This window comes from Numenius arquata, chromosome 25 (genome assembly GCF_964106895.1).
Source record: "Numenius arquata chromosome 25, bNumArq3.hap1.1, whole genome shotgun sequence".
Lineage (NCBI taxonomy): Eukaryota > Metazoa > Chordata > Aves > Charadriiformes > Scolopacidae > Numenius > Numenius arquata.
Genome location: NC_133600.1, coordinates 685691 through 712791, shown reverse-complemented (window position 1 = coordinate 712791; position 27101 = coordinate 685691). Strand labels below are relative to the sequence as shown.

Here is a 27101-nt window from a genome sequence, read left to right as displayed (position 1 = left end):
ACCCTCCGCCCCCAGGATCGGGGCTGAGAGCAGGGATTCAGCCCCAGAACGCCCTTCCCGTCACAGCTCCTAATCCAAAAGGATCTGGGGCTGGGGGCTGCCCCAGGATTTGTGCTCCCACTGGCTGCGAGCGCACCCCCTTCCTACCCCACATCTGTAAGGGCTTTGCGAGGGCAAAGCTTGCAAAGAAAGGCTGTTTCCCAGTTAATCGCAGATATTCCCGTGGCGATCTGCCCAGGCCGCCAGCCCGAGGCACCGCTGGATGATGCTGAAAGTACCCACGGGAACATCTACCCCAACAGAGCCACCCCCCACCAGCTCTGCGGGGAACCTGCCCCGAGACCACGGGATGCTGCTGGGATGCCCAGTCAATAATCATTGCTGCCCACAATATTTGAGAGTATTTCTATGCCCAGTTTGAGCCAGGAGCCTCACTGAGGCGGGAGAGCGGCGCAGAAGGCAGCTGAAGGATGGGGTGGGTGAGTTTAATGCTGTTCCCAGGCTGAGGATGCTTTGGGAATGGGGAAATATTAAAACCTCTTCAAATTAAAACCTCTCCGGCCCAGACTTCAACACTCCAACCCCCATCCCCACTAAGACCATGAAACCCTCAAACCATTGCCTTATTTTACACAGACAAAACAAAGGCACAGAGAAGGCTTGACTTGAGGATCTCTTTGAACCCTCTGCCCCCGTGGGACAGGAATCCTGCCGCCCCGCAGCCTCGCCGCTGTTTCAGCAGGGACACGGTGGCTTTCGCAGGCTATCTCAGAGGAAGCAGAGCTCCTTCCAAAGCAGGAGCCTGGCATCTAGCGCTTTTCATGTTCCGGCCCTTGGGAAGGTCTCTGTTGGGGCTGTCTTGTGCCTTTGGCTGTAGCATGGATCGCTCAACCTGCCAGGCAGAATTGGATAAAATGTTTGCTCATCAGCACAACTAAAATACATTTGTCTCCGTTCAGCTCCACCTTCAGAGCTGTCTGTGAGCCAGAGATGGAGTTTGTGTGCTGGGATGAGCTTGGGAATGGGCATTCCGTGTTGCCTGGGAGATCAGGGACATCTCAAAGGACGTCGAAGGGTCCCAGGGACTGGCAGCAAGTGGAGGGAAGAAGCTGAGAAGGGAAAGGGTGCCAGGAAATCCAAATAATTTGGAACAGAGGAACATGAGGACCTGTGGGGAACTGAGAGAAAGGAAGAGATGTCCCGGAGAGAGGGAGAGGAGTCACAGAGAGGGAGGGGAGAGAGGAAAGGTGGGGAAACAGCAAGGGGACACTAGGGGAGGGCCTGGTGCTGGTGTGGGGGTCGCTGCTGCCTGCCTGTGCCAGGGAACAGTGCCTGGTGCTTGGCAAAGAGGCTTCAGCAGCAGTTCCCTCTGCACTTACCGTAAATCTCAACATCATCGTAGATGTCAGTGTCCCTGCAAGGAAAAAGATGGGGTGCTGTGAGCAGTCTCGTCTCCCATGTCCCCACTGCCTCTCAACACCGAGGCAAGAGCCAGCTGCAGCCCCTGCCCCATCTCTCCTAACATGTCCACAGGCTCTGGTGGCCTCCACGCAGCCCCGTTCGCCTCCTCCCAGCCTCATGCTCTCCCCACAGAGATGGGATCCTCCGGCATGGGGTCAGCATGGCTCTGGCTGCTCTCACGTTGCGCACAGACGGTGGCCCTGTCCCAGACTGCCGGGAGCCACAGACCTGGCTGCGCAGAGGAGCAGTGCTGGCCTGTCACACTGTGCCACCAGCAGCATCTGAACAGCGTCTGGGCAGGTCCCACATGAGGAACCACAGCTTGGGGAGGGCTCACAGTGCCCCAGGAAGCTGCTCCCAGTGCCAGAACCTCTCCTGACACCAGAAATGGCAGATTCTATCCCAGGGTAACCAGCCGGTGTTATGCTTATGGTCACTGCCTGGTTTGGAAGGTTTTGAGTTGGCACTCAATGGCCAGGGCTGGTTTAGTGCCAGGCACTTGCTGGGTAATTGCTACAGCTCATGGAGTGAGGAGGAAGGGGCTGGGGAAGAAATACTCACAGGTGTAGCATCACGGCCCGGGGCACGTAGCCATCTGCAACAGAGCAAGGAAAAGCACGTCAGGTTGTGCCGGGAGCCAGGGAACAGGCAGGGTCTCACCCCAGGACAGGCAGGGTGTAGCAACATCTCACAGCCCCAGGGAGAGCTGGGGGCAAGGAGGAGCCCAGGTCTGGGAAGCCGAGCTGGACCCCTGGGAGGAATCTGCTCGGAGCAATGCTGGGAAGGAGCCTGCCCATGGCGGGAAGAGCCTGAGCCCCGTCTCTCTGCCTGAGGGATCTGCTCCATTTCACCTGAGCATCCTTTGGTGCAAACATGGCTTGTGGAGTCCAGGCCTACAGCAAAGCCTCACGTGCCAGGCTGGTGGCCAAGAAGCTCTGGGAACTGTGAAGGCTTTTAGCAGAGGGAGAGGACAAGCCCAGCTAATGGCAGAAATGCTGGTGCCAAGTGGGAGGAAGAGCAGGACATTTGTGCAAAGAGCAGTGGGAACATTTGAGACCCAGGGTAAATGTCAGATCTGTCTAACGGTGAGGGGATGTCTCCTGCTGTCTTCTGGGCTTGTGTGAGCATGAACTTGTTCCCAAAGTTTTGTGTGCTGTGATCCCCACTGCGGGCAAAGTCTCAGCCCCACAGACTTACACCTCCTCTGGCTGTTTCGGCAGAGGATTTGCTCCTGATTTGTAAACTGAATGACATCAAGAATTTCTCCTCGTCTCAGCGGCAGGTTCTTCCCTCCACCCCTCTTCTCTGTCGCTGCGGGGTCAACCATCATCTGAGTGAGGATGTTGATGCTTCCTTCGAACTGAAACACAAACAGCAGCGCAGCAGTTTGGCAGCAGCCCCAGGGGAGCATGAGCCGGGCAGCTCTGACCACTCTCCCTTCTTGGAAAAAGCAGGTACCTCTCTAGCCAAATGGTCTGTGGGACTGGTCTGACCTGGGGACAGGACAGGCGTGACCTGGGTATCTGCTGGTCACTGCAGAGCACAGCTCCTCTCTGCCATTGCATCGTGCTCTTCGCAGGAGGTAAGGGAGAGCTCAGAGGGATAAGCAATTGCTGGTTGCTGCTCACCTTGAATTTCTTCTGAAACTCCCTGTCTGCCTTCTCTTCCTTCTTGCATTCCTTGAGTGTCATTGGCTTTGTCTTCCGGGAGACCTGGGCTTCTCTGCAGAGTCGTTGAGATTCATGGGAAAGCTTGGGTGACCCCGTGCTCTGCTCCCTCCCTTCCCCTTTTCCCACCCTGGCTGCTGCCCCATCGCATTTCCCTGCCCCAGCTCTCACCAAGCCCGAAAGTGCCTCCCTCCAGGGCTCCTGGGGCTCTCAGGCCAGGTTTAAACCTGCCGATTGTGCTGTTCACCATGGACATTTCTATTGCAAGCCCAGCAGAGACCATTAAACCACCAGCTTTGTCAAAGCAGCCAGAAGCCCTGGCCATTTTGGGACCCTTACAAAGAGTAAAAATGCGTTACCTCTGTGCAGCTGCCAGGAAAGCAACCCTGTTAGAGGCTCGATTGGCATCTTCACCTGTAAAACCAAACCCCAGGAGAGGTGCTGCCGTGAGGCTGCTGCAAGGTGTAGACACCCACTAAGACAGGTCATGAGACTGAAACAGCAGCAAGAGCTTTCTTCTCATGGGACCAAACCCTGAGTTTACCCCCTGAGCATGGGGGGTCAGGGTTTCCCATGCCCATTTACAAGGCAGCAGAGAAACCCATCGCCCTCCCGTGCATGGGAGCAGCAGGCTCAGCACGGGCTCTGCTGCTGCCCATGGCTCATCAGGGCCTCGGGGCTCTCTGAGCTGCAGCGCTCACCCCCACCAGCATCCCAGCCCCTCCTGCACCCACCTCCTCTGGGGCGAGGATACGCTGGCAGCCGGGACATGGGGGGCGGCAGAAAGCCTTGGCCTTTCCTGAGCATCCCAACAGGTTCTACATCATCATATATCTCATCTTCATCCCTGTGACGAGGCAGACAGCCGTTAGGAAGCCCTGTTGCAGTAATGGCACTGGGGGGCCAAGAGCAGATTCGAGGCTGTCAGGAGAACGGTGGGCAACAGGCAGTTGGGCTGCCCGTGGGTTGGCCCCAGGTCTGGGGCAGAGCAGGACAGCAGCTCTGGGGGTGCAGGAGATGGGCGGTGGGATGCGATGTCAGCAGCCAGACCTGTGCAGCCCATGAAGGACAGCACTCTGCAAGAACCCAAGGACCCTCTTGCTGTTCCCTCTCATGCCCTTCCCGCTGGGTCAGGACAGCCTGGAAGCCACCTGGAATAAAAGCGCTGGCTCTGTCCTTACCCCGTTACAGTAGGAGCATCCTGTGGTGGGAACCGCGCTGGCACTGATGCAACGTAGCCTGGTTTCAGGTGACCTATGGTAAAAAGAGGAATGGGAGGGAGCAGAGAGGGACTATTTCACATTTTCTCCTTGGCTCTATCACCCACATGGAGGGTCAGAGCTGCCCCGGGCTAGATTAAGTGCAGAGGGCTGCAGGGAGATAAAACTGACTGCACATCTGGATCCAGAGAGGCACTTTTACTCCGTGGCCCATCTGCGGATTTACTTTTTTCCCAGCACACTGGGGCACGCCTCATCAGGGAACTCACTATGGAGCTTTTATTTTCATAGAATCATAGAATTGCCTGGGTTGGAAGGGACCTTTAAGATCATCTAGTCCAACCATCAACCTAACTCTGACAAAAACAAAAAACCACATCACCAAACCATGTCTCTCAGCACTATGTCAACCCGTCTTTTGAATCCCTCCAGGGATGGTGCCCCAACCCCTTCCCTGGGCAGCCCATTCCAAGGCTTAATAACCCTTTCCGTGTAAAAATTTTTCCTCATATCCAATCTGAACCTCCCCTGGCACAACTTGAGGCCATTTCCTCTTGTCCCATGGCCTGTTCCTTGGGAGCAGAGACCGACCCCCCCCTGGCTACACCCTCCTTTCAGGGAGTTGGAGAGAGCGAGAAGGTCTCCCCTCAGCCTCCTTTTCTCCAGGCTGAACACCCCCAGCTCCCTCAGCCGCTCCTCACAAGACTTGTGCTCCAGACCCCTCACCAGCTCCATTGCCCTTCTCTGGACCCGCTCCAGCCCCTCAATGCCTTTTTTTGTGGTGAGGGGCCCAAAACTGGACACAGCCCTCAAGGTGGGGCCTCACCAGTGCCCAGCACAGGGGGACCATCACCTCCCGAGTCCTACTCCCCACGCTGTTCCTGACACAGGCCAGGATGCTGTTGGCCTTCTTGGCCACCTGGGCACACTGCTGGCTCATGTTCAGCCCGCAGTCGACCAACACCCCCAGGTCCTTTTCTGCCGGGCAGCTCCAGCCACTCTGCCCCCAGCCTGTAGCGCTGCAGGGGGTTGGTGTGACCCAAGGGCAGGACCCGGCACTTGCCCTTATTGAACCTCATCCCATTGGCCTTGGCCCATGGATCCAGCCTGTCCGCATCCCTCTGCAAAGCCTTTCTGCCCTCCAGCAGGTCGATGCTCCCACCCAACTTGGTGTCATCTGCAAACTTACTGAGGGTGCCCTCGATCCCCTCATCCAGATCATTGATGAAGATGTTAAAGAGAACCGGCCCCAATACCGAGCCCTGGGGGACACCAATCGTGACCGGCCGCCAACTGGATTTAACTCCATTCACCACCACTCTCTGGGCCCGGCCTTCAGCCAGTTTTTAACCCAGAGGAGAGTACTCCCATCCAAGCCATGGGAGCCATTTTCTCCAGGAGGATACTGTGGGAGGTTCTATCAAAGGCCTTACTTTTTTTTCCCATTCTTACATCCCTAATGATACTTTCCCCTGGACCAGTGACAAAAGGGAAGGGGTAAAGGCCAAAATGGGTATTTTGAATGTGGTTAAACCCCTAAACTGCAGATTTGTACCACAGTCAGTGCAAGTCCTACATATCTCCATGTGCTCAGAAGCATCATCACCCAGAACATGCGGCTGCACCTTGTACGATGGCCGGCACACCTACATTCCTGCTAAGATCCCGTTGTTTTTATCACCAACCTGGTCAGCCAGACAACCAACAACAAAGACCTGTGGTACAACATAGTCGTTCTGCTGGGTTATTGTACCAAGTAACGCGCAATCATATACCAGGCCCTAAAAATCATAAGATTGCCCTAAAAATTAACAAAAAACCAAATCGGGGCAGGGGTGTGATTCTAGATGTTCAAACTTGCCTCAGTACCACGAGACAAATAAATACTTGAAAACTGCTAGTTTGTAGGACATGTGGAGAGCAGACCCCCCCTCCTCTGCCAGGGCTGCTCAGCCCAGGGATGGGGCTGGGCTTGGTGGGTGAGCACCTCCCAACACAAAGGCACAGTGAGGCTGAGAGAGGCCTCTGAGCACCAATACAGTAATGATGCCTTATAACAACAACATTAACCAGCTAGTTCTTATAAGGAAAGATAGAGAAGCTCTACTCTCATGGTTGCCCTCTACCCCATGGCTATGGCATGAGTTCGTTAATAAGGAACCATCCTTTAAAGGGGGTGGTGAACAAGAGCTTAGAGAAGTTGAGAAAGAAACAGGATTTGAAACAAGTTTCATCACCCACAGTGTGGATTAGCAGAACGGCAGCTGTTAGAAACCAACACATCTGCCTAGATCTCGAAGGCCACTGTGGATCCTGGCAGGGCTCATGCCGAATGGAGACCATGTCCAAGATGCACCAAGTGCTGTGTCCCACAGACAGCTGGTAAGGAGGGCATGGCAAGCCAGCACCATGGCCCCAGCGGCCATAGCTCCAGCTGTGCCTGGGGAGTCTTGGCAGCTCCCTCAGGCTTTCAGGAGGATGATGTTTCAGGCAACGTGCTGCCAGCTTCAGAGAGCCTCTGCCCTTGGCCAAAGGGTGTGTGAGTGCTTCTCGTCCATGGGATGGAGACCAGCACTGCTTTTCACAAGCCAGGCTTGTCTGCTTTTATAGCCACACAGGGGTGGATTGGTTGGAAAGGACCTCTGGAGTGTCATCCAACTCTGCTCAGAGCAGAGCTGGCCTTAGAGCTACAGCAGGTTGTTTAGGGCCTCATCCAGGTGGCAACTGAATACCTCCAAGGATGGAGATACCCATCTCCCTGATGCCTGCCGCAGGGCTGCACCACTCCTACAGGAAAGAGCCTTCTCCTAATATCTGACTGGAATTTCCCCTACTGCAGCTCATGCCTGTTGCCTCCGCTTCTGCTCCTGGGCACTTTGGGAAGAGCCTTGCTCTATCACCTCCTCCTGTTGGGTAGCTGTGGGCACTGAGATGACCTTCCCTTCACTCGCTCTCCTCCCAACCAAACAAGCCTGGGTCTCAACCTCTCTTTTCCCACATGCTCCAGCCGCCAAACATCTTAGTGCCCTGCACTGGACTGACTCCATTTTGTCAGCATCCCTCATGTTACTTACTCCAACCCTACTCCCTACAAGCACCCCAGAGCCTGATACCTGTCCCCAGCCAGGGACAGGGCACTTAGTCCCCTTTGTTTCTTCACCTGGTGTCCTTCTCTCTCGTTCCTTTCTGCATGGTATGGCTAGAAAAGCTCCTTTGGCATTACAAGCCCCCACCTCTCCATCAGCCCCCCCCAGTATTTCCATCTCCCAGAAGCTCCAGACTGTGACTGGGGAGATTTTCCTTTCTAAATGAGCTGCATCCTTCTTTGGGGGACTTGCAGGTGCCTGGTCATACCCAGCTGAGCGCTCCTTGGTGGCTCCATAGCAGGACGGATGGGTGTTGCAGGATGTGCAGCTGTGCCAAACTTCTCCAGATCCACGACAGGAGGGCGCCTGGGCTTGGCTGGCCTCGCTCCCAGCACCTTGACATGTGGCAAAGGCTTCCTCCGAGGCAGAACTGGGTGCCCTGTCCCATGGGGGCTTCCCCCAGCGTCCAGGGAGGCTGCAACAGCTGGGCCTTTGGCAGGAACCACTGGAGAACCCTTGTCTTTGGCAAGTGGCCATGTCTGCTGGGTTGGGTTTTTCTGGGGAGGATCGGAGGCGGCTTCCACTTCCTTGTTCAATGTGTCTCCTCCTTCTGGCTTCGCAGGGGCTGAGGGGAAGCTGGCATCTTGAGCAGTCCCCTTCTTCAGTCGCACCATCCACCCTGGGGTCTCACTGATGGGATGAGGTGGCGAACGCTGTCCCACACTCTGACCTTTACCATGAGATGGAGAAGCCCTGCTGAAGTCCACCCTCCTGGTCCGGAGGGGCTCGGGAGGTGGCTCGCCCTTGGAGCCCCATGCAGGGGTCTGTCTCAGCTCCATTGCAGGTGCCGCAGAGCGGCTCTCCAGCCAGTCGCCTGCTTCGGGAGGGTCTTTCCTGTTCCCGTGCAGCTTTGCCCGTAGGTGCCTCACCACGGCCTCTTTCCCCTCCAGACGTGTCTGCAACCATTAAGAAAAGCTCCAGTTAAAACACGATGGAGGAACACTAGTCAAAGAGCCTTGGGGAATTTTGGGAAATGCCATATTTCTTCAGCATGGCCTGACACTAAGCCTCCTCCATGAAATGTGGTCCTGGAGCGTGTCTGAGAAAACAACACTGGGCTGCACCAGATCGGGAACAGGTCCCACCACCATGAGGACATCCAGGAGGCATTTCATGGAGTCTTTTGGTCTAATCCAGCCTCATACACTACCAAGGACCATCAAAACAGAAGGATCGGATGGGGGATTATACCCTACTAGTAGCAAAGCTCCTGAGAGCAAAATTTGAGATCTAGAGATTGCCCAGGGCTCAGATGGGAGCAACCTGCCTTGCCCTGGTGGTGGTTCCCATGAAGTCCATGATGAATCCAGAGCCATCAGCATCCCCCCCCCAGAAGAAAACTCAGGATGGTGCTGCTGAAACTCATCCTGCCAAAGCCTGCGTGCAAATAAAAAGGTGAGAAGGCAGCAGATCTGCCCTAGTTTTCTGACCAGTGCGTTTCCTGTTCTGCTCACACCATGCACACATGAACTGGGACACGGCCCTGGCTTCCTGAATGACCAAAAAGCACCTTTTTCTGAAGCCTCCAGAGAAAGGCTGCCAGGAGGAGTCTGGATGACTTTTGGAAGAGAGTGCCAGGTTTGAAGCACTCTCTTGCACTCTCTTGAAGCACAAAACTCAGGTGGGATGGAGTTACATTTTTCCTAAGTTTCTCAGACGGACCATATGAGAGGGGAGGGATCATCTTGCCCTGCCCCATCTTTCTCCCACCCCCTTGTCCCTGGACCACAGTGTCCCTTTGCACCAGAGCTGGCTGCTCCACTTGCCCTCAGTAAGCCACAGGCTTTGATTCTGAAGTTCTCCTCCATCTGGGATTTCACTTTGGGTTTGTGCTTGCGTAATTTTTTTCTTTCACAACAGAAGGGCTAGTGTGCAAAGAAGCTAGCGCAATATTTTTAGACATAAGTGCTCAAATGTATATATACCTAAATAAGTGGAAGCTCCCCTCGCATCCCCGGGCAGCAACCCAAATTTCCCTGGTAAATGCTGCAAACGCAGCACTCTGAGCCCAGCCTGCGGTAAAGCACTGCGAATTCGCTATTTCCTGCACACCAGGCAGTGGGGCTTTCACCCAAACTAGTGAAAAAAAGCAACTTTTTCCAGATTCCCAAAGATGCCACCAGGATTTTTGGCACCTGAGTGATTCAGAGGTTTGTAATCATCAATTTTGGAGCTATTCCGTGAGCTTGGACTTGCCTGTAGCCCCCGGGTGTACCTGTGGGGTACAGCACCACTGGCACCACAATCAATTCCAGCTTTTTCAATACATCTTGCACTGGTGGGTGCTCTCCTGGACTCAGTGGCAGAGTATGGCTTCCTCCTCTTTCACAGATTTTATGTCCAGCCCAACGTCACCCAGCAAATCTCGCACTGAGCCCAGGAACTGCTCTGAGACCTTTGAAGCTCTAACCAGCTCAGACGTACAGGAGGACTTTGTCTTCCAAGAGGAGCGAGGGTCTCAGCAGGATCCTCACAAGGACACCGCCAAAGCCTTTCCAAGCAGGAGACACGGCTCCGCTTCCCATGCCCCATCCCCAAGTCCATTGCAGCCCAGGTCCGGTTCTTACTCACCATTTTCCATTAGCGGACGCTTTCCTGCATGCTCACCTCCTTTCTAAAGGCCACCGGAGGCATCCAAGCAGAAGGACTTGTGCAAGGCAAGCCTCTCTGAAGTCCCCTTCCCCTGAAACCAGAAGCTCTTTCCTAACGGTTGGTGAGAAACTGTGTGCAACGCCAGGAAGTCGCTGTAGCCTGACTGTGAAACAGCCAGAGGAGGAGGAGGAGGAAGAGGAGGAACAGAAAGAGGAGGAGGAGCAGCTCTTGGTGTACTGTTAGCTTGGACTCTGCTGCTGTTGGGAAGCTTGAAGCCCACAAAGCCCTGATGCCTGTAAGAGTCCCACCCAGAAAAGAGCCTGGTGTTCAGGGGGTGACTCCGGGATGCGAGGGACCGGCCGCTGTGAGGACCGGGAGGGCGGGTCATGTTCTCATCTGACGGTGGTGGCCAACGTGAACCCACTGCAGGTCAGGTCTTCAGAGCCCCACAGAGGGCTGGAGGTGACTCGCGGGAGTCGCATGGCAAAACCAGCATGGCCCTGCACGACCGAGCTCTGCAGGAACGTGGGAGGGCTGGGGAGAGGGCTACAGCTTCCAGCGTATCCAAACCAGGGGACGTCTGCTCCGTTGAGGAGCCGAGCTCCGCTGGGAAGCAGGGGAAGCGCTCTGCACAGCACGGTGCGGCATTGGGCCACCTCTATGTTGAAATGTCCTGGTTTCACCACTTATTGCCTCAGAGGCAAGAAAGGTCTGAGAGGCGGAGTTAAGCCCTGTGGCAGGGACGCTCTGGCTGGCCGTGAGCAGGCACTGATGTCCCCGCCCCAGGGTGGCCTCCAGCCCTTTGGGAAGATGTCCCACCAGAAGTGTCCGCGATGGATCCTGCCCTCGGGAGGTTTTAGGGATAAGACAGTGTGTGCAGGAGGTGGGGAAGGCTGGGGTGGGCATGCGTTGGCTAAGAGTGGTGGTCCCCAGGGGTCCTGTGGAGGGTGGCAGGCGCCCAAGGCGGGCACCGGAGGGTTTGATCCCACCAGCCGGAGGTGGGATGGAGCCGGGGGTGTCTGGAGGTCCCACAGTGACCCGCAGGGAGCTGGCATGGGGACACAGGGCTGGCGGTGACCGGAGAGGTGGGTCCCCATCGCCGCCTGCCCCACTGCTCCAGTGCCGCTGCCAGGAGAGGGCAGGGCCCTGTTTGGGGACGAGGGAGGCCAAAGGGGGGACAAGGGGTGACGGGGAGGCCCAACGGCCATCTTGCGAGAGGACAGGGACGATGGGGACCTCAAGGACCGTGTCGGGGGTGCTGAGCCCCCCGGGCCCGAGACAGCACGGCTCCCGGCACCACCGCTCCGCGGGCTGCGGGCCCCGCCAGGCTGAGACTCCACCGCCCCCCGGGCCCGGGCCCTCCCCCGCCGCCCCCCGTCCCTCCCCGCTGCGGCTCCGCGCAGGCGCGGCCCAGGGCGCGGGATGGCGGCGGCGGCGGGGGCCGTGCCGGTGGCGGTGCCGGTGGCGGGCGCGGAGGCGGCGGTGCCGGGGGAGGAGGCAGCGGGCGCGGGGCCGCCGGGGCCGGCCCGCCTGGCGCGGCTGCCGCTGGCGCGCGTGAAAGCGCTGGTGAAGGCGGACCCGGACGTCAGCCTGGCCAGCCAGGAGGCCGTCTTCGTCCTGGCGCGGGCCACGGTGAGGGGCGGCGGCGGCCGGTTGGCGCGGGAGGCCCGGCGGGCGGGGAGGCGGCTCGGGGGCGGCGGGGAGGCCGCAGAGCCCCGCGGCCGGGCCGGGCCGGGCCCCGCCTGAGGGGGACGCTGGGCCGGCGCTGGAGGCCCTGCGAGCCGCAGCCCCCGGCGCTGCGCTTGGTGTCGGCGGGGCCCGCTCGCTTGGCTAAGAGGGTTTTTGGGGCGTTTTTTCGGAGGGTTTGAGGGGTTTCCTCTCCCAACCGGCGCCTCGGCCGGTCAGCAGGCAGAGGCAGCGAGGGCAGCTGGGCGCCCGGCCCGAGCTCTCCCGGCCGGAAGCGGGACGGGAGCCCCGGCCCTGTGCCCGGCCGCCCCCATGGAAGCATCCCGGCGGCGGGGCCGGGGCACCGGCAGAAAGCTGGGGAAGCTGCGGGAGAAGCCGGCAGTGCTGCCCGCATTGGCAACGTATCTGCCCTTGTCAGGGATGCCGGCGAAGCCTGGCCACGGGCCGTGGCTGTGGACCCCTGCTCTGAGGGAAGCACCGGGGCTTTGCCTCCACCAGACGGCTCTGCGCCCGCTCGGGTGGATTTCCAGCTCGCCCTGATTGCACGTTGAGGGTTTGCGTTGTGCAAATCGGAGCAGTGTGTACCAGAGGGGTTTTTCTCCTTTGGAGAGTGTCGCCCATCACACAGGCCAGGTGTCTTTGTGGGATGGCCTTGGCGTCATGTGAGAGCATCCCTGCGTAGACTTCTGTGGTCTTCACATCTCCCTGTGGTAACCCCTAGGTCTGCTGCTGGGCATCTGCTTCCTGCAGCTGCGGGACCCGCTGGGTGGCACACGAGGACAGTCCTGCTCAATCCACCCCCCTGAGCACAGGACACCTTTCCTCCTTCAGAAGGTGCCCCGGGAGCGGTTGGTGTGTAGCTGGTCTCCCAGACATGTTCAGAGGATCCAACTCTGTCCAATACACTCTCGGTTGCCTCTCCTCCCTTGTTACTTCTCATCTGCATCACTGTCCAGCAATTTCATTTGTTATTTTCAGAGCTATTTACTGGAAAGGAGAAACGTTGAGATGGAGATTCTCATTTCTTTCTGAAGTTTTATAGGACCTTTCCTCAGGATATTCTCTCTTCCCTTTCTCATCCCCTGTGTGATACTGTCTTGTTTTTGCTTGGCAGGAGTTGTTTGTTGAAACCATAGCCAAAGATGCTTACGTGTACGCTCAGCAAGGAAAAAGGAAAACTCTGCAGAGAAAAGACCTGGGTATGGGAGCATATTCTGTGCTATCCTTAGCAAAGGGTTGCAAGGATGGAGGATTTTTCCGCCTGTCCCGGTGTGATGAAGCAATCATAGGAGCTTCTCTTTCTTTGTCTGAAGATGGGAGAGAAAAACTTCTCTTCTACCAATTAATACATTAATAATTTCACATACCAGCTCCAGAACAAAGTAAACCTCTTTGTAATTGGTCACTGTACCGTGATGTAGTTTCAAATGCTGCCATTTGAAGCAGATGCAAATACGGAGTCATTTATCTATGTTAATTGTTTTCAATTTGCTTTGCAGATAATGCCATTGAAGCTATTGATGAATTTGCTTTTTTGGAAGGTGAGTTTCTACTTGGTTTCAATATTTTGTGTAGTCTGTTTCTTGGGAGAGAAGGCATTTAATCATTTTCAGAGCCCTCTGTTTCCACATCTTTAGTAATTAATAGTGTAACTTGTTATATCTCTCACTGAGAGGTGAAACACAAATCAAATGGACCCTGAGACACATATAATACTTATTTATACTAGATATATAATACTTAATAATACTAGATTTGGTTTTACTCGTGTGTGGTTTGCTTAAACTTTAAGTTACTCCATATTCCTTTGGCAGCTTGTAAACAAGTTTCATTTGTTCAGTTGCATTTCCAATTCCCAAGACTATAATTTTTCTTTTTTTTTTTTTTTCATTTTCAGGTACTTTGGACTGAGCTGGACAGAGACGGTGCTCTCCGGAGAAAGAGGCCACAGAGATGGACGTGGGGTGGAAAACAGGACGCTGAGAGTGCAAAAATAATTTCTAGAATTGAGTCGCTGAAATGGCAACCGTAATATTTTGTATAAAATTTAAGTTGTTGTAAGTTCTTTATTTAAAATGCATATTTTTTCATAAATATTTTGTATGTCACTTACCTGTGCCCTGCCGCCAGCTCTCCAGCTTTGGTCGCTTGGAGAAGCGGTTCCTGCCTCTCCAGGTACCCTGCAGCACCGCGGAGCTGGGGATGGAGAGTGGCTCAAATGCCCAGGCATGGGGAATTTTTTTTATGGAAATGTATTTTTCTTTGTATATGTTTGTTTCTTGGCTGAACACAATTAAATTTATATTTTTTTTTGGTTGAACAGCTGCCCCCGTTTCTCCTCTGTGCTGCTGGGCCAAAGGGGATGGTGTTCCTATAGCACTGTGGTAAATGGCGTGGTTTGGAAAGGATGCCTTCATTTTGCTTTTGCTCATTGTTTCCTCAAGGCATCTGTCCCAGTGAAGCCCAGCTGTCCTCCAGGAGCTATGTGTGAGTTCCTGGGAGATGTGGCTTGTTCCTAGGGGTGTACAGCTTCCATAAATTTCCGTGATTGCTCCACCTGTAAGTAGTTGTAGCCAAAATAAACCCCCACAACCCAACCCCCCCAGGCCCCTGTTTTGGATGCCGGAGCGATGTCAGATGCATTACGCTGCCATCACTGTTCTCTTGGGCTCTCTCATTCCTGAATCTGGCCAAAAAAATTTCTCTGGGAATTGGGTCTAGTCCCTGCCACATGCACTTGGCCAAGTTGGTGCAGAGACCCCAACTTCTGTAATTGCATGTGCAACCAGTGTTGGGGACATAGCGCTGCCCCCAACCAGCATGTGAGTCCCTCACAGCCTGCAATGCTTTGTGCCCCTGCTGTTTCCAGGACTCGGGAAACTAGTACTTTCCTATGTGTATTTAACAAACCAGAACAGAAAGATGCCTCCTCTTGGCTCCAGGACTCAGTCACACTGAAGAGAGGCAAAACCAGAGCTCAGGCCTCTCTGTGTAGCTGTGGGGAACACACTGATGTGGTCGGGTCCTACTGTGTTGCCATCTTTATTGAAGAGCTGGCTCTGTCTCGGGTTGGTGGTGTGGAGGGACAAAAGCAGGTTGTTCCTAGATAAAAAGGCCACTGAATGCGATGAGTGAGGATGAAGGATGCACGTTCCTTTCAAGTGAGGGAACTTGAAAGTGACTCCAAGTCACCACAAAGTTAGTTTGAAACTGGTGGTAAGAGCAAAGACCCCCAAGGGGGCTTCCCCAGGCTGGGAGCAAAACCAGTTGCTCTTAGGAAACACTTTGAAGTTTGCTGGATGCCTGATCCCTGCAGACACATTGTGGGAGAGATGCCATCACTGCCCAGGCTGCTTAGGTGTTTGGTCGGATCACAATCTGGATGCGTTTGCTGGTGATATCGAGCCCGTTTGTCTCCGAGCTGTTCACCTTCTCGCCTGCTGAGGGGAAGGCCCAGTGTAAGTCTTGGAGGTACTTTTCTTTGTTTCTGTGTTTCCCTTTCTATGTTTCTGAGGCGCAGTATGCAGCACTCACTAGCTCTAGTCTTCTTCGCAGGGCTCTTGCCTGCGAAGAGGACCTTGCCTGCGAAGAGGACCTTGCCTGCGAAGAGGACCTTGCCTGCGAAGAGGACCTTGCTTGCGATGCCCTTGCTCACATCTTTGCCAGTAAGTTCCTTTTTGCTTCTCATTGTCTTTGGCGCTGCTTTGGCCTCTTGCATAGGAGAGAAAAGGGCTTGTGTGGGCATGTGGTGCCAGGCTGTGTGTGGGTTTCACTTGTATCTGATGCTTCCGTAAGGGCACAGTGTATGTTTTCTCCAGTGCTTCACTGTGAGCAGTGTGGAGGATTGTCTGCTCTCAGCAAACGGTTTGGGGTCTGTCTCGGAGGAAGCTGCTGTGGGAGTTTAGTGCCTGTGAGCTGTGTTGTGCTGTGTGAGATTCCTCGTCTTGCCCAAGCTTGCATTGTGGTGATGTGGAAGTAGAAGAGAGCAGGGGACTGATGTCCTAAGATAAAACACTGCTAAACACAGCCTTTTCCCAGGGTAATTAATCAAACAGGGTGTTTAGCCCAGATGGCGAGGTCTGAGAGGTCAGGTGGGTCATGTCCATTTATAACTCCTCTAAATCTCTTCCTTGTGCTGAAGCGGTTTGGTTGAGGACAGCGGTGGCTGGAGACTCGTGCTCAGTGCCTCCTGCCAGCCCAAGCAGGAAAGGCGGTGAATGATAACTGGGGTCATGCTGGGCGGGGTGATTCGTGCTTGCAGGTGCTGGAGCCATCGGCAGAGAGGATGAGGGAGGGAACTTGTTTGCAGAGGGGGGCTGCTGCAGGAGGCAGAGCCATTTCCTCCACATCAGGTATGGTGAGTCCCCTCTGCCCATGAGAAACCCGGGTCCTCCAAGATTCCCCACTCCCATCCCGCCCATTGTCCCTCGGACCTTTCTTTGTGTTGAAGTTATCCTAGTGACTTTTCCCTCAGGGGATTAAGGACAGAAATATGCTGGGTGCTCATCACCCAGGTAATCCAACACTTAAAGCATGTTCTGTAGAACAGAAACGGCTGAGTGGCCTGGCCCCTAGCTCAGGTGCCCGTGCGCTGCCGTGTGGTTGAACTCTGTGTTTGGTACTGTAGAAGTTCAGGATTACTGCAGACTTCTGGGTCCCAGGATTGATGTTGGAAGGGCTGTCAGCAAGACAACAGCATGTCCTGACTTAATGTGCCGAGAGAGCAGGGAACAGCTCATTTGTTCAGCAGAAAAAAACAGTCTGTGGTCTTCATAAGTAGCCATTAGTCTCCATTCCCATTGCGGCGACAGCGAGGCTACAGAAAATGTGCTAAAATCAGCTGAAGCTCAGAAATGTGAGAATAGCTTTACACTGTATGGCTGAAAAGTCTGAGGTTTCTGAGGTTTTTTTCTCAGTGCATCAGAGCAGCACTTGTACGAATTTAGCCTTCAGTGTTTGCAAAATATCACGTTCTTACGTGAACAGTAGGAAATATGAAATGATCGTATCCAAATGAAAAACTGTCACAAGCAGTGACAGCTTGTCATCTCCAGAGGAAAGAAATTTGTAAGAGTAAAGAATGATGAAAATAGTAAAAATAGTAATAGATAGTGATAAAAATAATAAACATGGCTTTTATCACTGTGTGGATGGGAGAGCAGGGGTTAACAGTGTCTTCACCTGGCAAAGTCACAGAATCACAGGATGATAGGGGGTTGGAAGGGCCCTCTGGAGATCATCTCCTCCAACACCCTGCCAGAGCAGGGTCACCCAGAGCAGGTTGCACAGGAACGTGTCCAAGGGGGGTTTGAATGTCTCCAAAGAAGGAGACTCCACCACCTCTCTGGGCAACCTGTGCCAGGGCTCTGCCACCCTCGCAGGAAAGAAGTTCCTCCTCATGTTTAGATGGAACTTCTTATATTCAAGTTTGTACCCATTTCCTCTTGTCCTGTCACTGGGTACCACTGGAAAAAGACTGGCCCCATCCTCCTGACACCCACCCTTGAAGTATTTATAGGGGTTGATCAGATACCCCCTCAGTCTTCTCTTCTCCAGACTAAAAAGACCCAAGTCCCTCAGCCTCTCCTCGTAAGGGAGATGCTCCAGTCCCCTCATCATCTTTGTAGCCCTCTGCTGGACCCTCTCCAGCAGTTCCCTGTCCTTCCTGAACTGGGGAGTCCAGAACTGGTCCCACCGCTCCAGATGGGGCCTCCCCAGGGCAGAGCAGAGGGGCAGGATGACCTCCCTCGACCTGCTGGTCACACTCTTCCTGATGCACCCCAGGATGCCATTGGCCTTCTTTGCCACAAGGGCACATTGCTGGCTCATGGTCACCCTGTTGTCCACCAGGACTCCCAGGTCTTTCTCCTCAGAGCTGCTCTCCAGCAGGTCAATCCCCAAACTGTCCTGGTGCAGGGGGTTATTCCTCCCCAGGTGCAGCACCTGATGTGTCACCTTGATGTGTCTCAGTCTCCTCTTCCTCAAACTAAACAGTCCCAGCTCCTTCAATTGCTCTTCATAAGAGCGATTCATAGCTGCCTCCTATGAGGCACTTGATGTGTCACCTTTGCAAAGTGACCAGCTGTGTGTGTCTTTGCTGTGAGTGAGGAGCATCCACAGGGATCACCCGGGGAACGGCTCACACACTGCAAAGTGCTACCTGCCTCCCTGCTCTCTGCAAGTCCTTGGGCAGCTCTTTCCTGCTGTGGTGCAGCATGGCTGTGGGGGCTGTCTCTTGCACTGATGCTGAAGGTCAGTTTTTAAATCTATGCAAAATTAAAGTTTTGCAGCACAAGTTGGGTCCGCGACTCCAGCAGGTTAAAGCCAATTAATTGTGGTGAACTACTCAGTAGGCACTTTAAAGGCCAGTTTTCTTCCTATAATGAGATGAGGATTTACATCAATCAGCCCCTTGAGTATGGACAGCACTATCGGCGAAAAATAGCTCACTTCAGAAAGCTTTCCAGAAGCAGCAGCCGTTAGCCAATAACCACTGATGTTTTACAAACTCAAAATACAGCAGAGTGAACTGATCTAAACCTGGATGCCGTGGTCCCACATCTCCCTGCTTCCATCTCCCCATCCTCTGCCTGTGGTGCTGATGTGGCACTGCGGCAGGTTTGGGGACCAGGGAAATTGGGATTTGGTGGGGGGGGCGGTACGCATGGCAGGTCTTTTCAGCTCCATGAGCAGGTTCAGCGGCTCTTGGTGAGGAGAACTGGGTTTCTCTTTCTGCCCTGGATGCACTGGGTGCTCAGGCTTGTTCGGTACCTTCGAGGTCTACAGTTCAGTGACAGCGAGCGTTCCCATCTTCCCTTTGCTAATCAATGTGTTCATCTGTTTTCACCCCATCCTTCATGAGCTCACTAATGAATATAAAACCTGCTGTTTCCTAGTGAATTTTTAATTGCATACTTTTCATTCTGTAGCACACTTGCAAATCTGTTATGAAATGTATGGTCCCTCTGGTCTGCAAAGCCAGCAGACGTGTGTGCAGCGCTAGTGCAGGGCTTTCTCTCTGGGATTTCTGCAGGTGCTCGGGCTGAAGGAGTCTCTCTCCCAGGCAGACTTCCCAGGGGCGGACCGTGTCTTTTTCTTCAGTGGTTTGCATCGTACTTGGCCCTGATCTGAGCTTGGGTCTCCCCAGCATCATGCAAATGGTGAGGAGGAATCCCTTTGTCCTGGTGTTTCGCAGATGTCTCGGGCGGTCCTGTCAGTGTGGATGTCTGAAAGTGCCAGTCCAGCTGCCCATCCCAGTGGACCAGCTCCCCCCACCCCGGCCTCCCGGGGCTCTCCAGACACTCCTCCATGCTCGATTTCCTTAGAAGCAAGAAGGTGAGAAAAGTGTGTCTCTCTCCTCCCCGTTGGCTGCTGGGTCTGGGTGAAGGTCATATTCTGGTGCCTGTGGCTGTGATTTTATACATGTTTTAAAATACTTGCTCTTGACTTCTGCATTGCAGAAAGTCCATCGCTGAGCCTCTTGGAATCATGGAATGGTTTGGGTTGGAAAGGACTGTAAAGATCATGCAGTCCCAACCCCCAGCCATGGGCTGGGACACGTCCCACCAGACCAGGTTGCTCTTCTCCCTTAGCCAGCGAGCGGTGGAATACACCAGACAAATGGGAACTCTCTGGATGGATACTTGTGGTGGAGGAAGGGCCAGAGTTCAGCTGAGGGGCTATCGCAGCACCTACCTCCGGGCAGCATCCAAGCATGTTTCTGCCCTCCTCAGCCCAGCAGCGAGACCAGCTCTCAGCCACATCTGCTGTACCTGAGAGCTGGTGTCCTAGATGGAGAGGGGTTGGAGGCCTTTTTCTGCCTGGTTCAGCAAAACTGGCAGGAGCTGTGATTTCATGATGAATATTTGGCCTTTGAGGTGCTTGTGCCATTCTCTTATGACATGCCCTCATCACTCCATGGAGGGACTAGAAGGAGCCTGTTTGTTTGGGGACACAGCTGTGCACGGACTGTGATGCTCTCCTTATGCCAGGAGAGCTGACATTGCCTGAAGTCCTGTCTCCACCAGGATAACTAACCCTGGAGAAGGAACGGACACAAGCTCTGCAGGGGGCTGCACGTGTGTTTGTCCTGTGAGTGTCAGCAACTGAAAAATCTTGTTGTCACCCCTGTGGCACTGCTGGAGCAACATCCTGCGGGCAGGTCCACATTCCTTCCCCAGAGCTGTCATCACCCTGACCCTCCAGATCAGGAGCCTGGGGTGAAACAAGAACTGCTTTAGCCAGTGCAGTTCAAGCTGCTTGTACCAGGGTTTTGGGGAATAAACAGGTTTGATATCGTCTCACTGGGAAGAGCAGCACCACAGCAATGCCGTGCTGTCACATAGGGAGAAAGGAGGAAAAGCTGAGTTAGTTCTTGGTCAGAAAAGGTTTTTTTACCAGGGAGCTGATACTGGAAGTTGTTCTCCGTGACCTGTTTTTCCCGGTGTATCGCCCCTTGCCCTGTTGTGCACAGCTGCAGGCCAGGCCCCTTGACTTGCCACTGCGGCTGGTGGCCCCGTGGTCCTGCCCGGCGGGTTCCTGCTGTGAGCCCACCCGCCTGTGCCTGGAGCGGCTCCTGCTCCTCCAGGGCCTTTGGGAGGTGGAGGTGGTCAATGGCTGTCGCTGCAGCACCTGCCCCGAGGAATGTCTCCGTCTCCCTGCTCTGAAAACCTTCTTTCTGGACTCTCCCTGGGAGGTCATGGTCGATGCGGGGAAACGCTCTGACCCAACCTACAGTGCAGGTATGGAAATGACAGAGACCTCTCCTCCTGCGGGAAGACGGGGACAAGCCCTTCTGTGTGACCAGCGTCAGAGCTCAGAGCGTGATCTGACAACGTTCCGCTCTGCTGCGCAAACCCTCTTTGCCTTAGGTGGGGACGGGGTTGTATTTTATACGGTCAGGGTTTGGGTTTTCCTTTCCCTTCTGTTGCTGGCAGCACAGGTCTGTGAGTGAAATGTCGTTCTCTGCCCCTGTGCATGGTGTGAGGATGGGAATACAACCACCTCCTGTTACAGGGAAGTATCCTCTAACCAGAGATGAGAGAAGCAGAGTAAGCCAGGCTGGGAGGGATCTTGGGGGTCTGCTCCAATGCCCCCACTCAAAGCAAGAAAACTAACCTGCTGGTAAAGGCTCTACTGCAAACAGAGCACTTGGCAACCACTAGAAAGCTTCTTTTGTGACAGACTGAAATGCCCTTTCATCTCGGCACCAGGGAACTACACTGGTAGTAGTTCAAAAATTAAAAAATCACTCAGAAATGGAAATTCCAAACTAAATTGTTCCAGACAGGTCAAAACCTTCCACTGGGATAAAGCTGAGCTGGTTCGTCCTGAACTGGTGTGCTGCCTTGTGAGTTCACACATAAACTAACCTGAGAGTCACCTCAGGGAAGATGAAATCATCCATTTTTATCAGGATGGAAGGTCACGTTGAAATGATTTTCCACATCTGCTTGATAAAATCGATTCTCCTGGAATTTGTTGATGTCACTTTATTGGTGTTTCTGTGTCTAACCCCATCCCGCTAAAGCCTTCCAGGCAGTTCCTGTGACAGGGCTGTGCAGCAGCCGCTAGAGAGGGACAGAGATCAGGGCAAGTCCCAGGGGGACCTGGAGGGCAGCGAAGGAGCCGGCGGTGCTGGGGAAGCAGGAGGGTGGCGGGGAGAACCATCCCCAAAGGGCTCCGCTTGTGGCTGCACATCCCCTGTACTGGAGAGCTGGAGAAGGACTCTACACCTACCTGAAAAGAGGTTATAGAGAGGTGGGTGTTGGCCTCTTCTCCCAAGGGAATAATGACAGGACCAGAGGAAATGGTGTGAAGTTGCGGCAGGGGAGGATTAGATTAGATATTAGGAAGAATTACTTTACTGAGAGGGTGGTCAGGCGCTGGAACAGCCTGCCCAGGGAGGTGGTGGAGTCACCATCCCTGGAGGTATTTAACAAAGGTGTAGATGTGGCACTTCAGGGCATGCTCTAGTGCCTGAGATTGTGGGGGTCTTTTCATAGAATCATAGTTCAGGTTGGAAACTATCATCATCGAGTCCAACCATCAACCCTACTCTAAAAGTTCTCCCCTACACCGTATCCCCCAACACCACATCTAAACAACTCTTAAACACATTCCGGGATGGTGAGTCAACCACCTCCCTGGGCAGCCTCTTCCAGTGTCTGACCACTCTTTCTGTGAAGAATTTTTCCCTAATGTCTAGTCTCAACCTACCCTGTTGCAGCTTGAAGCCGTTCCCTCTTGTTCTATCGCTAATTACCTGTGAGAAGAGACCAGCACCAGCCTCTCTACAGTGTCCTTTCAAGTAGTTGTAGGGAGCGATGAGGTCTCAGTCTCCTCTTCCTCAAACTAAACAGTCCCAGCTCCTTCAATCGCTCTTCATAAGATTTTGTGTGTGTATGGTTGGACTCTGGGTGATCTCAGAGGTCCTTTCCAACCATGAAGATTCTATGTGAAGGCTCCTCCATCCCCAGCCCTGTGACCCAGCTGCAGGGCACAGCCAGGGGGAAAGAAAATTAGGCAGCGTGAAGTGCTTTTTTCCAGAGGTGGGAGAATCGGCATTTACTTCCCAGACGTGTGACTGGAAGGTGCTGGACGAGGCTGTTGTCCCCGGGGTGGCTAATGGACGGTGGCTCATTCGGTGATAATGGCCCAAGGCTGGGAAATGTGGACTCGCCCCCAGCTTCGCCTCTGCCCTAGGGCAGGTCTCAGCACTTTCCTTCTGGATTTTCCCTGTAAAGTCAGGCTGACACTTTCAGTGTCATGTTAAAGACTGGCAATGACAGGGGTGGGGGATGTTAAAAATCTCACCCAGAAATACTGGCTTCCAAAAATTGTTTGTCATTTTGTGTCCCCCTCTTAAGGCATCCCAGAGAGATTTGCTTTCAAAAAATGCTTTTCCCTCTCCTGAAAACACAGCTCCAGCCTGGAACAAAGAAATCTCCTCCAGCAGCTGAAGAAGGAGCTGGGAGGGGGCAGGAAACTCTCACAATCATTTTAAAGCCAGGAACCACACACAAATCCTGAAGGACCTGCATCCAAGGGCTGGGACAGGGCAAGACTAGGTCCCGTTTACAGCCAAAACCCAAGACTGACCGAGCCATCTCCTCAGCCTCCCTTCTTCCCCCTCCATGCAACAGGGATTTTAATCCTAATTTAATTGGTGAGAGAGAGAAAAACTGGGAGGTTGAGCAGACAAACTGTTTCTTTCTACACAGAATGTAGGTTCAGGCTGAGCCAGGCAGGACAGGCTGTGCCTGTTTCCTTCCAACTGGCCGGGAGTTGTTGCTGGAGGAGCCTCTGTCTCCTCTCCAGCTGCGGAGTCCCTGCCAGGGCCAGCCGGGACTGGCATCGGTGGCATGTCCTGGCCTGGAGGTGACATGGCAGCACAGATGTGGGCTTTCGGCCCATCCACCCAAAGCTCCCCTTTGCCCTGCTCGCCGCACGGCTTCCTTAGCAGCCAGACTAGGGATGTCAAAGCTGAACATAAGTTATTTTTACCCTGGGAATTTTTCATTGAGTTAAAACTTGAACAGGGAAAGAAAAGACGAAGCAGGACTGACTCTGTCCTGCACCTCCAGAACCAGGGCCATCCCCTGCCTCCCCTTTCCTCCTTTCTTGCACCAGCATTCCTCCACCCCACGACATAATAACTCAAGAGGAAATGGCCTCACGGGGAGGTTTAGGATGGATATAAAGAAAAATTTCTTCAGCAAAAGGGTTGTCAAGCCTTGGAAGAGGCTGCCCAGGACAGTGCTGGAGTCGTCAGCCCTGGAGGGATTTAAAAGCCGGGCAGACGTGGTGCTGAGGGACATGGGTCAGTGGGGGTTTGGGCAGGGTTGGGTTGGTGGTTGGAGTTCATGATCGTAAAGGTCGCTTCCAACCATAACGATTCTGTGATTCTGTTCTAACTCGTGCTGAGGTGGGGAGATGCTGCCTCCGTCACCCTAGCCCCGGCCAGCTCGTCTGCCTGCATGGGGAGCTGAGAGCTCAGCCCAGAGCAAAGCCTTTGGAGGTGCCTGTGGAAATATATCTCCAGGAGAGCAGGGGACACCAGGGACACTGGCTCCAGCATCTGAGAAGTCCGTGTGGGGCACAGGCCCCTGGCAAATCCAGAGAGAAATGCTGAATGGGTAAACGGTGAATAATGGTCCCCAGCGCCCCGGTGTGAGAGCATGTCTCTGGAAAAAGTGCTGCCACAGATATTTTATGTTCAAAGACCTTTTTTCAAAAAGATAAGGTGTAATAGCTCAGGGTGTCTCCCCAAAGATGAGGCTTTCACGGGATCAGGTGCAGGATTCCCCATTTGGCCCAGAATATCCTCCCTTTGCCCAGTGGCCTGAAACAGAGATGGAAGAGCAAAAGCTATCACTGAGGCCCTGAGCTGGTGAAGGAACGAGCCCCAGACTCTCAGTGGGGGGAACCTCACACAGAGAATGTCACTCTCTGTGCTGGATGCCGGGCACGACGCTGTGTCTGTGCCACCCGGCAGAGCCCCGGTGAAGATGCTGCAGCCGTAGCGGCCTCAGGTGCAGCCCTGGATTAAATTTCCTTCTTATTTCCTTGCAGATGGACTTTTCCGCGTGCCCACAAAGTTCAACACTGCTCTCGTCAAAAACTCACAAGGTGGGAAGGTGGTTCAGACGCTGGAGAACTGCGAAATGAAGGAAAAATGCTACCGCGTTTCCCAGGTGGAATATTATTATGAAATTGTGCACAACTCTGCGGGACACAGGGAGGAACGGCTCAAGGGGCTTGGACTCCTCTCCTGTGGGCTCGGCCGTGCTGCTGGGCCCATGGGGGGGGTTCGAACAGCTGGGTGGGTGCTCTGGTGTGGGAGGCTTCATCCGGAGCTAAGCATGCCCTGGCCACAAACCCTAGTGGTAAAAACTCACATTTCTATTATCTTATGCTATGAAATCCAATACACTAATTTATGGATATATCAGTCCCATAAAGTAACAAATGGGCTTTTTTTGGGATGAGAATTTCCTTAAAAAATAGTTAAGGGGGCAGTCTGATATTTATTTTAAAAATTATTTAATCATTAGATATGTCTTAAGCTCAGTTCAAGGGAGACTCTACTTCAACATACCTTTGTGCACAGGGACCTCTGACTCAGACACTGGTGTGCCCCCAAAATACTTCTCCTGACAAGCTTTGCCTTGCTGCTGCAGTGTCTCAGGGCTGTACATTCAGCCGGAGGATGGAGGGCGAAGTGACGGGCACAGCCGGTCCCCTGGGGTGTCCCCAGTGAAGGTGCTGCAGGGGATTTTCACACCTTTGTTCTGCAAATCTTTACAGGAAATTGATGTGGGAAGGTGCTTGGGCAGCTGCTCCTCGGGGGATCCCTGCGTGCTTAGGTAAGCACAGCTGCCAGCATCCAGCCACTCTCCTTCCCAGGCACATCCACACACATTCCCAGGCAGATCTGAGCTGTCCCTGTTCCTACTGCTCCCGGGGCAGGACCTGGGAGGGTGCCATGGGGATGGATTTTGGGAAGCACCCACCGCTCACCCTCTGGGCCGTGCCTAACCATGAAGGTGAAGCAGAGCAGTGTTTGCAGCGGTGCCACAGCAGCACACAGCTCCATCGCTTCATGGGATAAAGAAAAACCCAGCGAGGATGCACAATTCGGGGTGTTGGGCAGCTGGTTATAGCACTTGTGGTCCCCCATGGCAGCAGACACAGATGGGAAGAGCGTCCTGACAGTGGCTTTCTCCAGTGTGGGATGTGCCATTCCTGCTCCCTGCCTGCAATGTGTAGGGCAGGAGGAGGAGGAGGAGGGGGATGCTCTGGGGCAGGGTTAGTCCAGACAGTTGTCTCAGGCTGGGGGGGCAGCACTTTGTGTCACCTGCAGACACAAAAAAAGTGGCAAATGCAAAGGGAAGCAAATCAAAACACAGAGTAAGAAGTAATCCCTGGTTTGCATAGGCAGAGAGGGAGGAGACAGTTCACTGGGATACACCAGGAGTAAGGAACAGATGCTGCCTCCCTTCTCCGCAGCCCTGGTCCAGGGCATCTTCCCTTTTTCCAGGCAATGGCGCTCGGGGATGCGGGGTCTGGGGGGCAGAGGACGTACCGGGTCTGTCTCTAACTGCGGGGGCTCCCAAGGTGGAAAGAAATGTCTGGTTTGGGCAGAAGCTGCCTCCAGCCACTGCATCCCTCACCAGCATGACGTACACACCTTCAGGAGCCGCCGGGACCGTGTTTGCACTGTCGTTGCCATCCGGCAGTGCAAGTGCTGGGGGCAGCGGGGCCAGGGTCCTGCAGGTGAGGCTCCTGCAAGACCCCTGCCAGACTGTCTGTAGTATATGTAAATGAGAGAAGGCTATTTTTTTGAATGAAAGCTGGTTTAAACAAAGTTTGTATAAATGAATCCTCCACAAAATGTTTTGCAGCTTGTAAAATTAACATCGTGGGCAATTCACAGCTCCCTGGGGGCTCCACTGCGCAGCTCCCCCTCACTCTGCCTGAGCATCCCGGGAGGATGTGGTGCGAAGAGCGATGCAGCCGCCTGGCAGGATCTGGGGGTCGCATGGGCCCAGCTGCTCCCACGTACAAAATGGGAAGCAGGAGTGGGAGGGGAGAGGAGAGGGAAACGGGCAGGTAGACATGTTGGAGCAGAGAGGTCCCTTCTGCAGGCAGCCCCACTTGTCCTGCAGGACATTGGGAAAGTGAGTGGGGAAGGGAAAGGAAAGGATCCAGAGGATGCGAATAGTTTCCTCTATCAATTAACTCAAGCCTGTCATTGCCTCCTTGCCTCTTCTGGGTAATTAACAGCCCTTTCACCCGCCAAGTGTTGCGTTAGAAAAAATTATAGCCACCAGCTGGGCAAGTAGCCTTCAGCTTGTCTCCTATTGCATTGGCCTGGGAGCGCTTCAGCCGGGGAGCACCGTGGAGTCCCTGCCGGCAGACGGACAGATGGATGGTGCTGGCTCTGCTCCTGCACCTTCCCCTCTCCATGCCAAGCCTCTCGCAGAGCCTCATTCACAAGGGGGTTCCCTATAAGATCTAACAGGCTCTTTCTAATCCTGCTCATTTTATCTGGCGGGTATTGTATAATGCTAATTTCTTCCATTCCGTCACGTGGCATTAAAACAAACGGCAACGTCCACCTTCACCAACCCGATCTCTCTGTGTTTGGGGAATAAAAGCAAAAGAATTGGCTTTTATCCTCTCATCCAGAGTACATAGAGTTCTTGTGATATTTCAGGCATTAGCAGCAAAGGCCTTTTAATCCCCAGGAAACCAATTGGCTATTTTTTTAAAAGACAAAGCTTAATGGTGGTTTGATTCCTCCTGCTGCTGTTACTGCCACAGCC

The 27101-nt window shown here is 54.0% G+C and overlaps 3 protein-coding genes across 3 annotated transcripts; 2 read left to right on the top strand and 1 right to left on the bottom strand.

The window, feature by feature from the left end:
- Positions 1-472: 472 nt before the first annotated feature.
- Positions 473-10247, bottom strand: PRAM1 (PML-RARA regulated adaptor molecule 1). The gene is made up of 10 exons (XM_074163882.1): positions 10066-10247; positions 7703-8390; positions 4310-4382; positions 3863-3975; positions 3488-3542; positions 3090-3183; positions 2659-2821; positions 2023-2056; positions 1380-1414; positions 473-892 (listed from the first exon to the last, which is right to left on the bottom strand). The coding sequence occupies exons 1-10, from the start codon at positions 10066-10068 to the stop codon at positions 888-890; spliced, it is 1263 nt and encodes a 420-aa protein (XP_074019983.1). The 5' UTR covers positions 10069-10247; the 3' UTR covers positions 473-887.
- Positions 10248-11508: 1261 nt separating this feature from the next.
- Positions 11509-14090, top strand: POLE4 (DNA polymerase epsilon 4, accessory subunit). Its single transcript, XM_074163846.1, has 4 exons — positions 11509-11718; positions 12887-12971; positions 13272-13313; positions 13670-14090. The coding sequence occupies exons 1-4, from the start codon at positions 11509-11511 to the stop codon at positions 13681-13683; spliced, it is 351 nt and encodes a 116-aa protein (XP_074019947.1). The 3' UTR covers positions 13684-14090.
- A 1751-nt stretch (positions 14091-15841) lies between these two features.
- LOC141475565 (uncharacterized) lies at positions 15842-26587 on the top strand. Its single transcript, XM_074164004.1, is given in 8 exon segments — positions 15842-15863; positions 16034-16129; positions 18968-19116; positions 20246-20513; positions 24346-24525; positions 25079-25139; positions 25814-26049; positions 26577-26587. Coding segments are annotated over 8 exon segments (1023 nt in total).
- The last annotated feature ends 514 nt before the right edge of the window (positions 26588-27101 follow it).